The sequence below is a fragment of the Mya arenaria genome, chromosome 11 (assembly GCF_026914265.1).
Source record: "Mya arenaria isolate MELC-2E11 chromosome 11, ASM2691426v1".
Lineage (NCBI taxonomy): Eukaryota > Metazoa > Mollusca > Bivalvia > Myida > Myidae > Mya > Mya arenaria.
Window position 1 is genome coordinate 8,548,070 of NC_069132.1, and position 13,065 is coordinate 8,561,134.

A 13,065-nucleotide genomic window follows, 5' to 3' on the forward strand; every position below is an offset into this window, starting at 1 on the left:
GTTGATACACACATATTTCTCCCACCTCAGATAAGTAGATCCAAGAAATTGACCATGCTAGAAATTCTTATCTTGCCCACTGGCAAAGATTATACGTATCTTCCATACGAGTGTGTAAGATAGGTTCATTCCGGAAATGAGGTTTACCGAGTTTCCACAAAACACTCTGCGCGAGGGTCGGGAAGAACATATCTTACACGAGCAGCTATGGTAGATGCTTTTTCTCCCGGCTCAGTTAAACAAAATTAGGTAAAAATGTATTTTTTGCTGGAACTCTTTTGTGCTTAGTGAAAATAATTGCGCATGGATATGCGATAATTTGTGTTTGTCATGGATATGCGAGCAGTGATTCAGATTATGTTAATAGTCAAATCGGTCTTTAAATAGTTCTAAGGAGAGTGAAGCAAAGATTATACGTATCTTCCATAGCCGAGTGTGTAAGATAGGTTCATTCCGACCAGAGCGTAGGGTGTTTTGCGGAAATGAGGTTTACCGAGTTTCCACAAAACACTATGCGCGAGGGTCGGGAAGAACATATCTTACACGAGCAGCTATGGTAGATGCTTTTTCTCCCGCCTCAGTTAAACAAAATTAGGTAAAAATGTATTTTGTGCTGGAACTCTTTTGTGCTTAGTGAAAATAATTGCGCATGGATATGCGATAATTTGTGTTTGTCATGGATATGCGAGCAGTGATTCAGATTATGTTAATAGTCAAATCGGTCTTTAAATAGTTCTAAGGAGAGTGAAGCATTATTTCTTGAAAGGTACATGAAAACTGTTTTATGGTGACATTTGAAGCGAGAAATAATTAATTAGCGTTCTAAAGATTGCCACAAGAGAAGGTTTCCATGATGCTACAGACGACAGTCTTCAACAAGGGAGGTTATTACAATGTAGTGACTATTAAAAAGGAGTTTCATACAGGCATTTTATCTTCGCCCGTGGGAATTTCTAGCATGGTTAAATTATTGGAGCTACTTATCTGAGGTGGGAAAAAAGACAAGTACCTGTATGAAACTACTTTTTATTGTCATCACAGAACTACCTCCCTTGTTGAAAACCATAGTCTGTAGAGTCATGGAAACCTTGTCTTGTGACAATAATTAGTATCTTTATTAATTATTTCTCACTTCAAATGGTACCATGAAAATGTTTTCTTAATACTGCATTCAAGAAATAATGCTGCACTTTACTCAGAACTATTTCAGGAACGATTTGACTGTTTTTAACATAATTTGACAGGTTAATACTGAGTTTCCGCAAAACACCCTAAACTAGGGTTGGGATGAACCTATCTTCCCTGAACCCAGAAATTGAGCCAGGCGACACAAAATGTGCATGCTTCACATTGTGTGAATGGGATGAAAATGTTTGTCGAATCATTTAGCATCAGATATGGATTGGATGGGGAACCTTTATCATGATGACCTTAATCTCTAGATATGACCATGATACAACCAGGCCTTAACAAGTGCTCTCCAAATTGTTGTGCCAAACTATGGTTGAAATGAAGAACACCACAAACGTTACTACATGAATTGGCCTTCAAGTGTAACCTTGAATTTACATCAACATGGTTTGAGCATGTTGTTCCAAAAAAACACACCACAATTTAAATGCTCAACATAATGTGTGGCATTTAGCTGGCACAAAAAGGAAAAATCGACCTTGAAAACTGAGTCAACATGACTGGCATAATCATGTGCTCTTAATCAATAATGTGGTGACCATCAAAATCATTCAAACCATTAATTTTTTGTAAGCAAGACAGTCAAACAGAAAAAACTAGAGCTGTCACAGGAGTGACGAATACCCCCAAATGCCACCTGGACACAGGAATAGCAAACCATTCCTTTGAAAAGAGGCCATAACTCCAAGGTTACTGCACACTGCATCTTCTTTTATCATGCATGTATTGTTTTATTTAAATCTGTTGAGTAATTTAGAAGTTACACTGCTGACAAGAAAAACTAGCTGATGCTCTAGCTGATCTCTTCTGGAATAAGACATCTAGAGCATTCACGAGCTTTTCTTCCAACACGATCATCATCAAATTTTACAAGTACATATTTGGGCTTGAATGCATCCTTATCCACCTGAGAATAAATCCCGGGACTGTTCCTGTAGCCAAATTAACAAGTCCATCTGACAGGTCAATTATTTGTAGTAAGCACTACTGTGGCAAATATGCCATACTTAAGTTCTGCTGGTATTCCACTGGCATCTGGTTCAAATGAAGCATGCTGGATTTGTTTTGTCTGTTCATCTTTCCAAGTGTCAATTACTTTTAAGGTAAATATTTGCTCATTTAGTTTTTGAAGGATCTATCGAACTTGACCTGTATCTTCTGATGTTACTACTGTGTACCAAAAAATGTTCAAATCTGTCAAGCCTTTCATGAGTTATCGTCCAGAAACCATTTTTCTATTTTTAGTAACAGTGACCTTGACCCCACCAGCCCCAATATCGAACTTGATCTCAACTCAACTCAACATCTTTATTTCCCCCATGGCTGGAGATTTTTCTTTTTTTAGTAACAGTGACCTTGACCTTGGCCCCACCAGCCCCAATATCGAACTTGACCTGTATCTTCTGATGTTACACCTGTGTACCAAAAAATGTTCAAATCTGTCAAGCCTTTCATGAGCTATCGTCCGGAAACCGTTTTTCTATTTTTAGTAACAGTGACCTTGACCTTGGCCCCACCAGCCCCAATATCGAACTTGACCTGTATCTTCTGATGTAACACCTGTGTACCAAATTTTTTTATATCTGTCTAGCCTTTCATGAGTTATTGTCCGGAAACCATGAAAACCGACCGACCGACCAACAAGCTCACTAACTTGATCTGTATCTTCTGATGTTACACCTGTGTACCAAAAATTGTTCAAATCCGTTTAGCCTATCATGAGTTATCATCCGGAAACCGTTTTTCTTTTTTTAGTAACAGTGACCTTGACCTTAGCCCCACCAGCCCCAATATCGAACTTGACCTGTATCTTCTGATGTTACACCTGTGTACCAAAAAATGTCCAAATCTGTCAAGCCTTTCATGAGTTATCGTCCGGAAACCGTTTTTCTATTTTTAGTAACAGTGACCTTGACCTTGGCCCCACCAGCCCCAATATCAAACTTGACCTGTATCTTCTGATGTTACACCTGTGTACCAAAAATTTTTCAAATCTGTCTAGCCTTTCATGAGTTATCGTCCAGAAATCATGAAAACCGACAGACCTACCAACCGACAGACAGACCGACCGACAGACCGACAAGCTCACTCCTATAAACCCCCTCAAACTTCGTTTGTGGGGGTATAATAACCATGGCAAATAAATGTTCCATTCAATTGAGCCCCAAAACAGTACTACAAATATTGTTTATGTTGGACTCTATTTTGAGCTAGGAACCTTGGCCTTGCTCACAACACATTGCCTTGAATTAGTAATTATCGCTGCCATTGGCAGAGTCACTATTAACTTTGATGAGGTAGATGTTTTGTTCCCAAAAAGACTTCTAGGGCTAACCTTTGTATGATATTATATAATATATTCAAGCAGCTGTAGCCATAACCATAAGTGTTTCGACAAAAGACCCTTGAGTGTGCCATGACATTTAATGTACAGACATGGATGTTGCTGATAAAAAACAGTCTCATCATGGTGAAATAAGCATTAAGTCATTTTGAAATGCATCACAAAGAAACAGTGGTGAAATAAGCATTAAGTCATTTTGAAATGCATCACAAAGAAACAGTCTTGACAAAAAAAAATACAAGGAATTTTAAACCATAACATGTATGTGTGACCTTGGCTGTGACCTAAATATGAGTGCAATCATGGATCATTTTTTGCCAATTTATTTTAAAATCGCTTTATGCATGGCAAAGTTACAGTTCAGAAAAAACAAATTTAAAGGAATTTTGACGAATGATTCTGAAGTGAGTGACCTTTGACCCACATATAATGGCTTTGCTGTGACACATTGTCTAGTCATGGGGAACACATTATGCCATGTTATTTTAAAATCACCCAATGCATGACTGAGTGGTCTTGTACCTGACATACTGTCTTTGCCTAAAGTAATTTCAAAATCCCTCTATGCATGGTCACAGTCTGCAAACTCATTTTTTACTTATCCCAATCTAATAGCCAAATTTTCGTAAACCTTTTGTGCATTTATCTCGCTTTCATACAATGTCTTCATCACAAGATATTATTAGCACAGAGGCCTACATATCACTAAAACTCTGACAGACATTGAACATGTATAATGAATGGTGACCAATTATCTTCTTAAGTAACTCTTGCAGAAACAATTCAATTATCAACCAATATGACCTTATAGACTACACTGTAGTAGCAATACTTTACTGGCAATATTATTATAACTTCTTCATTATTCATGAATGCGTTATATTGCAAACAACACAGTCCTTATGTTGCTTTGGATATTTTCTACATTCAAGTATGCTCTATTGTACATTCACCTGCAGCTCTCAGCGACCATATACACTCATACAGTTTCTACATTCAAGTATGCTCTATTGTACATTAACCTGCAGCTCTCAGCGACCATATACACTCATACAGTTTCTACATTTGCCTTATTTGTACAGCCAAGTCATGCATTGTACAATCAGAATCATGTGAAACCACATATGGTCATAAATTATCTTCCTCTTTCGAGCGAAGATAAGAATGGCATACATGTGTATACTCTCATAGTACACCTCTTTATAACCTACTTTAATAGTTACAAACCATTAAGTTTTGTAAAACTTTAGTGTCGATGGTTAATATAAAGTTAATATGAGCTGCATTAAGTGATTTGTGGCCTTAAGACAATTGTTAAAAAGGAAATAATCATTAATAAAACATCCAAAAATAATCAATTTTTCATCATTTCTTTCTTTAACATCGTGATTTGCATATTACCAATTCTTTTGTAAGATTATTGAAAATTACTTAACTCATATTTCTATATCATTCATAGCTGTCTTTCCATCTAATTATGACTGCATGTATTCTGCATTTATAGTGTCTATTTCAAACAGCCTGATTTTTTTTGAAAAATTTAATTGTTTATGTTTTCGATTATAGAGACATTTATTACAGCTCGTGATTTTTTGTTTATGAATAAAACATGGAAATTTTATTGATTCAATGACAATCTCAAATAGGCCCAAAAAGAAAAACTTATAAATGTCAGATGATAGTTCCAATGCTCTGGTCGACCAAATCAGAGAAGGAACCGGTGTTAAATGATTGTGTTTGTGTAATCAATAAACATGATTTAAATAATATTGACACAAATAAATCTTTTTTTTATTATCAATAGTAAGTTTGCTGTTTTCATGACAGAAATATATTACAGGACCGATTCAATTGCGGATGTTAACATTAGACACAATTCTGACTCAAATGTGTTCGGTTTGCTGCTATATTTTTTGTATTTCGGATGTGTCATATGTTAGCTCTAACTTTTTACCTAGATCCCGATGACTTCAACATAACGAGTTTCGCCACATTTTAGTACATCAACATCTTCAAGCAAAACAAACAAATCAAAACAGTAGAACCTTGAATATACATAGCAAAAGAAGTCTTCGTGAAGAAGGAAATATACAGTTTATTTTGTAAAATAAACATGCAATTGTGCAGGAACAAAACAAGCATAAAAATTCATGCATTAAAAAGTCATCACATGTTAGGCATGTTAGGTTGATGGTTAGTAGTCAGAAGAGTTAGTAGTATGAAGGTGAATGTCATTCTGGTGTGACGGTCAATGTGGGAGTGAAGGTCATAGCCTGCTTGTTGGACCTGCACAGTGGTCTGCCCTCTAGTGTATCTGGTAGAGACATAGCATGCACAATACAACAAATCACTCTACACTTCAGGAACTATATTCTAATCGGAGGTTATATGAACTTAACGTTTCTGAATGCTTTTGTATCTATTGACATGAAGCCATATCACCCTTCACTGAAAAACATATGGAGAGAACAACTAGTCATGTACTTTCCCTGGACAGACAAATGCACTATGACTTGGAATTCAATGTATTCTTTTGTTGAACAGAGTAGGTAATTATCAAGGCTTAATCTGTTTTAGTGTTATGTCAATTGATTGTGTATTAGAAGAAACTCTTCAATGTCATTGTTCTTTATTCATTCATTATTCATATTTTATTAATTGGTCTTGTACAAGTTCATACCTCCATGTTCATCTTCTTAATAGCTTATACAGACTTTTAGTCAGGACATCTATAATTATTACCTTTCAAGCACATATACTCCAGAATTATTATTTTCTAGTTGTTTAAAGGTGGAGATGCTACAATTGACATAAGCAATGATAGAGGGGCTACACTTGACATACACATTGATAGGAGGGGTTATAGCCTTCACAAACAAAAGCTTTACTCAAGCAGTTTGTAAATAATATTTTGAAATAAAACATCTAACTACATGTTCAATTTTTTCTTTATTAGTATGAGATTTTAAAGATGCACACTAACTCTGAATAAGATTTACCACAATTGTTTCCATATACCAAAAAAGATGAATAAATGTAGAAAACAATGGTTTTTATGAAGGATACCGAGTTTAATTTGAAAGAAAGGTGCAGAAAACACGGTATTTCTACCTTATGAGACAATAGTAGATCGCTGTAAATCTTTTAGCATTCACCAATCATTTAATATTTTTGCGTTTTCAGCTATTATATACACGGTTACAATCTTGCTTTCAGTAATTAATATTTTCCATGAATGCATTATTTTGGAAGTAGTTAAAGGTTTATCACTCAAATTTTTTGTTATACATGTGTATGTATTGATTTTGAATAAGAGTGTCACTTTAAGAAGGGAGTGGAAGGGGTGGATCTGTGTTCATGTTCTTTTATATTCTAGACATTGAAAATATGAATTTTCATACAAACTTTTCAGATATCTCTTTGACAGCTAAATATTTTAACACTATATTCCAATCATGTATTCAAAATACAGGACTCTACCAGTTTGCCCTTGTGATTAAAAGCACAAACACACACACCACAAATCGTGAAAACATATGGAAGCACAGGTGGACGTGTATCAGGGATATGTGGGGGATGTGTATCAGGGATATGTGGATGTGTATCAGGGATATGTGGATGTGTATCAGGGATAAGTGGATGTGGGATATGGGATACACATGCAGGAAAATGTGGATAAATGTCGCTATGCTGTTGTTCACTAGTCTCAACAGTACACTTACCATCTCTGGTGGAGTAATAAAGTTGAGAGCTGGGTTATTCCAGGCCTGGTACCCACAAACAGCATGCCAAGTAGACTGAAATATCATCATTAAAACATATTATTTTGTGTAACTTCATGATGTGTTGTCAGCCATCAAGTTTAGTATTTGAATCAACAAGTACAAATCAGATACTTCTATTTGGCTTTGAAAAGACTGCACATGTAATACATGACTTCTGAAAGAGCCATGACAATGTGATTCCGTACGCTATTGTTCAGCCTTTGTGCTTTTGCCAATGTTTAACCACTGTGTTGTGAACATGCTACTAACCTTGACATTAATACTTGAAATCTTCTCTCAAAAAATCACAATAGTACTTATATCAATGTTTCCTTTAAATAGCATGATTCTTCATTAATGAATAATGCGATCAATGTAAACATCAAACACACATGTGTCTTTTAAACCAAAGAGGCTTTACTTTGTGACCATACTTCTAAGTGTACCAAAATAAAGGTAAAACCATTTACCAACTATGAATACAAGTGAGTTGAGTATACATACTTGGGCCAACATGTTTGCGGCCTGCATTGGGCAGTCAGCAAGAAGTTTGCCCACGCTGTCAGCATTGTTCATACATGTTGACATTACAGCTGTCACAGTAATGTCATATTTCATACCAGAAACCACCTATAAAAAATATATATACATGTTAAATCTTAGCCTAATTACACTGTACATGTTTATGTATGTTTTTAGTTTTAATTTAATTAAATTTTAATTACTTTCTTGAACTAATAATAGTTCATACAGTTGTTGAAAAATCTCTAAAATAATATAAGGATACAGTGATATTCAATCAACACAATTTGTCAACGCTAAAACTGCAGATGTTGTAGACCTTAAAAACAATTAACAGTGCACTAAATGAAAAAAACTAATCACTATTAACATGAAATGAGGCTGATGTTGTTTTCTTGTACACTGTGTGTATGTGTTTTTTATGGATATCATTATGGCACTTCTAAAAAGTGAACAAAAGCTACAAAAACACTGTTCCAACCTGGTACTTGGCATGTACATTGCTTTCCACCATACGGTACATGCTATTTGACTGAGAATTAATTCCTTCGACAGTGGCCTTAATACATTCCTGGTACCCAGCGAGGTTTGTGTCTGTGACCGGATGCCAACCTCCTAGCTGGCGGACTTTGTGAGCTGTGCAGGTGTCTGTGTGCACGGTGTATACACCTGTCCATGATTGAACATACAGCTGCAGGTGGCAGTTATGCTGGAAGTGATCAACATTCAAATGTAGATTCTTAAAAAAATATTAAGGGATTTAACTGACAATAGGTCACTTTCTCATGTATTTTTGTCATTTGAAAGCCTGTTAAGAGTAAAAAAAATAATAGGTAAAGTTTCAACAGAATAATTTTATGACATCGAAAAAGAATAACTGAAAAAATTCCTCTTCACTAGTAATCCAGCTGAACATAGAACAAAAAAATCATTTAAATGTATTTTCAATGTATAATGGGGCATTTATTTTACTTATTCTTATCAGCAAGCAAAACTATTTCATTTGATACCATTATGTGGTCAACAGGAATCAATATTTAATGTTGCAGTTAATGGAACCATCAGATTCATTAGATTATTTGTGGATTGAATACCTTAACTTATGTCCTTCGCAGATTAATTCAGCAGATTCATATACACAGATTTGAAATTTATTTATTTTATTTTTTTTATAAGTTTGGCTATTTGGTCTTTCTTTGACATTCATATGCTATCAAAATGGAGTGCTTAACTTATAAATAATAAAAACTATCAAATGCTGTATAAATGCATCCAAAAATTACCCCAGGAGCAAATTTTAAAGCAAGGGTATAATTGCTGCTGGTGGAGTTTCGGTATTTAAATGCAAAATGAGATGAAAACTAGAGATTGCTTTTTTGAAAAAGCGCATGTCTCCCCCATTGTGTGGTCGTAGGTGAGAAATAATCAATGATGGACATGAAATTGATCAACCTCCCTACCAAGTTTGGTGAACCTAGGTCAAACCATTCTCAAGATATTGAGCGGAAATGTTTTTTACATTGGGGGTCGCCGCGACCTTGACCTTTGACCTAGTGACCCCAAAAACAATAGGGATCTTCTACACCTCATGACCAACCTCCCTACCAAGTTTGGTGAACCTAGGTCAAACCGTTCTCAAGATTTTGAGCAGAAATGTTTTTTATATTGGGGGTTGCCGCGACCTTGACCTTTGACCTAGTGACCCCAAAAACAATAGGGATCCTCTACACCTCACGACCAACCTCCCTACCAAGTTTGGTGATCCTAGGTCAAACCATTCTCAAGATATTGAGCAGAAATGTTTTTTACATTGGGGGTCGCCGCGACCTTGACCTTTGACCTAGTGACCCCAAAAACAATAGGGATCTTCTACACCTCATGACCAACCTCCCTACCAAGTTTGGTGAACCTAGGTCAAACCGTTCTCAAGATTTTGAGCAGAAATGTTTTTTATATTGGGGTCGCCGCGACCTTGACCTTTGACCTAGTGACCCCAAAAACAATAGGGATCCTCTACACCTCACGACCAACCTCCCTACCAAGTTTGGTGATCCTAGGTCAAACCATTCTCAAGATATTGAGCGGAAATGTTTTTTACATTGGGGGTCGCCGCGACCTTGACCTTTGACCTAGTGACCCCAAAAACAATAGGGATCTTCTACACCTCATGACCAACCTCCCTACCAAGTTTGGTGAACCTAGGTCAAACCGTTCTCAAGATTTTGAGCAGAAATGTTTTTTATATTGGGGGGTCGCCGCGACCTTGACCTTTGACCTAGTGACCCCAAAAACAATAGGGATCCTCTACACCTCACGACCAACCTCCCGGAAACGAAGTGTGACGTACGGACGGACTGACGGACTACCGGACTACCGGACTGACGGACAGGGCAAAAACAATATGTCTCCCCCAGAGAGGGGGAGACATAATTTCTTTGATAAGTTGATACTTTCTAGTACCTTTAAAACAATTGCAAATTTAAATGATGAAGTTCTTAATTGTTAGACGTGCCTCACATTTAACTAATACAATACTTACCCCAGCACAGTTCAGATGGTACTTGTAGTTCATGCCAGAAACAACCTAGAATAGAAAATAATGAACTCATGCCTCCGACGATGATTTCACCAGACAGATTCACATTAAATCACTTAAAGAGTATTTTTTTGCTGAAACTCTTTTGTGCGTAGTGAAAATAAATGCGTTTGGATATGTGATAATTTGTGGTTGTCATGGATATGCGCGCAGTGATTCATATTATGTTAATAGTCAAATCGGTCTTTAAATAGAGGAGAGTGCAGCATTATTTCTTGAATGGTGCGTGAAAACTTTTTTATGGTGCCATTTAAAGCAAGAAATAATTATTTAGCATTCTAAATATTGCCAAAAGACAAGGTTTCCATTATGCTACAGACGACAGTCTTCAACAAGGGAGGTAATTGTGTGATGATAATAAAAAAAAGTTCCATACGGGTACTTGTTTATCTTTGCCTGTGGGCAAGATTATAAGTATCTTCCATGGCCGAGAGTGTAAGATAGGTTCATTCCGACCCGAGCGTAGGTAAACCTTGTTTCCGCAAAACACCCTGCGCGAGGGTCGGGATGAACATATCTTACACGAGCGGCTATGGTAGATGCTTTTTCTCCCACCTCAGTGAAACAAAATTAGGTAAAAATGTATTTTTTGCTGGAACTCTTTTGTGCTAAGTGAAAATAATTGCGTACGGATATGCGATAATTCATGGTTGTCATGGATATTCGCGCAGTGATTCAGAGTATGTAAATGGTCTGATCGGTCTTTAAATAGTTCTAAGAAGAGTGAAACATTATTTCTTGAAAGGTGCATGAAAACTTTTTTCTGGTGACATTTGAAGCGAGAAATAATTAACTAGCGTTCTAAATATTGCCACAAGACAAGGTTTCCATGATGCGCTACAGACGACAGTCTTCAACAAGGGAGGCAATTACAATATGGTGATCATTAAAAGCAGTTCCATACGGGCATTTTATCTTCGCCCGTGGGCAAGATAAGAATTTCTAGCATGGTTAAATTAATGGATCTACTTATCTGAGGTGGGAGAAAAGAATTTCTAGCATGGTTCAATTTTTGGATCTACTTATCTGAGGTGGGAGAAAAAGGCATCTGGACAGAATTTCCCACTGAACACTAAGTATGTGAGCATTTATTTTTGGTCTTCTAAACAATAAGTCGGCGAAAAAGAACTTGTCTTATTATTTCAGCTAACAATCAATTATTATGATTTAACCAATTTTTATTTCCATGTATTAAACATGTAAAAGGACAAGTAGGAGGGCCATTAAAAAATGTAGACACTGTAATTAAAACACTAAGTACATGTAACAATCATATTCATTCATATCACAGAAATTGAAGTTTTTTTTCTTTTTATGTGCAAAACTTCATTTCGGTTCATTGATTTTCCTTAATGTAGACAAAGTGTTGTTCTATTTTGAAATAGGTGTAGTAGAGCAAGACAGTGTAACAGAATGTCATCAGATGACATTGTTTTCATATGCAGTTAATTGTTTCTTTAAAGGAAAATCTTAGTTTATATCCTAACCAAGTATTATGAGAAGACATCAAAATTCTGATAAAGAAATTACAAATAGCTTTACTGTCCGTAAAATTTGAACAAATAACCTGTGTACAATCTGTTTTATATAAGTTATATGAAATAAACATGTATTCGACTAACAAATGTAAAAACAGCTCTTAACCTGGGAATCAACAGAAATAATCTTGCAGGTCTGGAAATCACCAAGGAGACCTTTGGTGTTGAAATTAGCCAGGAGGTCAGCATATTGCTGTTCAGTAGCGTCTTGACTGGTCCAGCCACCCCCAAGTTGGCGTTTCGGGGCTGAGGCCAGGTGGCAGGTGTCGGTTGACACCTCGAAAGTGTCTGTCCATGACTGCTCGAACAATGACAAGTGGCACACATTGGATCCCTGTAGAAAAGATATAATAGATACCAGCAGGTTAAGGCTCTGGGTTCTGGGAAATTTAAAAATATGATGAACCTGTAATTAGGCTGTGATTGGTCAATGACATTTTAGTAAGATATTCAAGCATCCTTGTTTGACAGATTTAACAAACTTCAGAAAAAATACACAAATTTGGACTGTCTTGAGGTGTTCATAAGGGGAGTTTTCTTGAATGTCTTGAGGTGTTCGTTATAAGAGGAGTTTTCTTGAATGTCTAAAGGTGTTCGGTATAAGGGGAGTTTTCTGATATGTCTCAAGCTGTTCTTTAAAAGGAGACTTTACTGAACTGTAACATATTTTCTTTATTAGGGGAGTTTAATGGAATGTCTGGTTGTTTTTCATAAGGGGATTTTACTGGAATGTCTTCAAGTATTTGTTACAAGGGGAGTTTACTGTGAAATATCTAGCTACACATATTGTACACTGTTTCAATAAAATCTATAAAAAAAGGTTTATAAATAAGTAGCTTACCATCTGGATTGTGTACTTGTAGATCACACCAGCAACAACCTATGAAAAAGATTAACATAAAAATATAAAATCCATGTACCAGTAACTGAAATTAACATCAATACAAATACAATGCAAAACATCAATAATATGTCAAACCAAACCAAGTTGTGTTTTTTTTCAGCAAATTACTTTTTAACATTAAACGGTTTGGAAAAAGCATTTTCATAATTTGAGGGTAGATCCTGACAAAAATAGGCAGATGTTTATATATATATATATATATATAT

General features: G+C 36.0%; 1 protein-coding gene across 1 annotated transcript in view; it reads right to left on the reverse strand.

The window, feature by feature from the left end:
• Nucleotides 1-13,065, reverse strand: part of LOC128207854 (uncharacterized) — a 36,957-nt gene that overhangs the window by 14,595 nt on the left and 9,297 nt on the right. The window contains exons 4-9 of the mRNA XM_052911022.1: nucleotides 12,797-12,835; nucleotides 12,062-12,289; nucleotides 10,361-10,405; nucleotides 8,303-8,530; nucleotides 7,804-7,929; nucleotides 7,258-7,332 (exon numbers count right to left, since the gene is read on the reverse strand). Of these exons, the coding sequence (XP_052766982.1) occupies nucleotides 7,258-7,332; nucleotides 7,804-7,929; nucleotides 8,303-8,530; nucleotides 10,361-10,405; nucleotides 12,062-12,289; nucleotides 12,797-12,835 (741 nt within the window). The remainder of the gene's footprint in view (nucleotides 1-7,257; nucleotides 7,333-7,803; nucleotides 7,930-8,302; nucleotides 8,531-10,360; nucleotides 10,406-12,061; nucleotides 12,290-12,796; nucleotides 12,836-13,065) is intronic.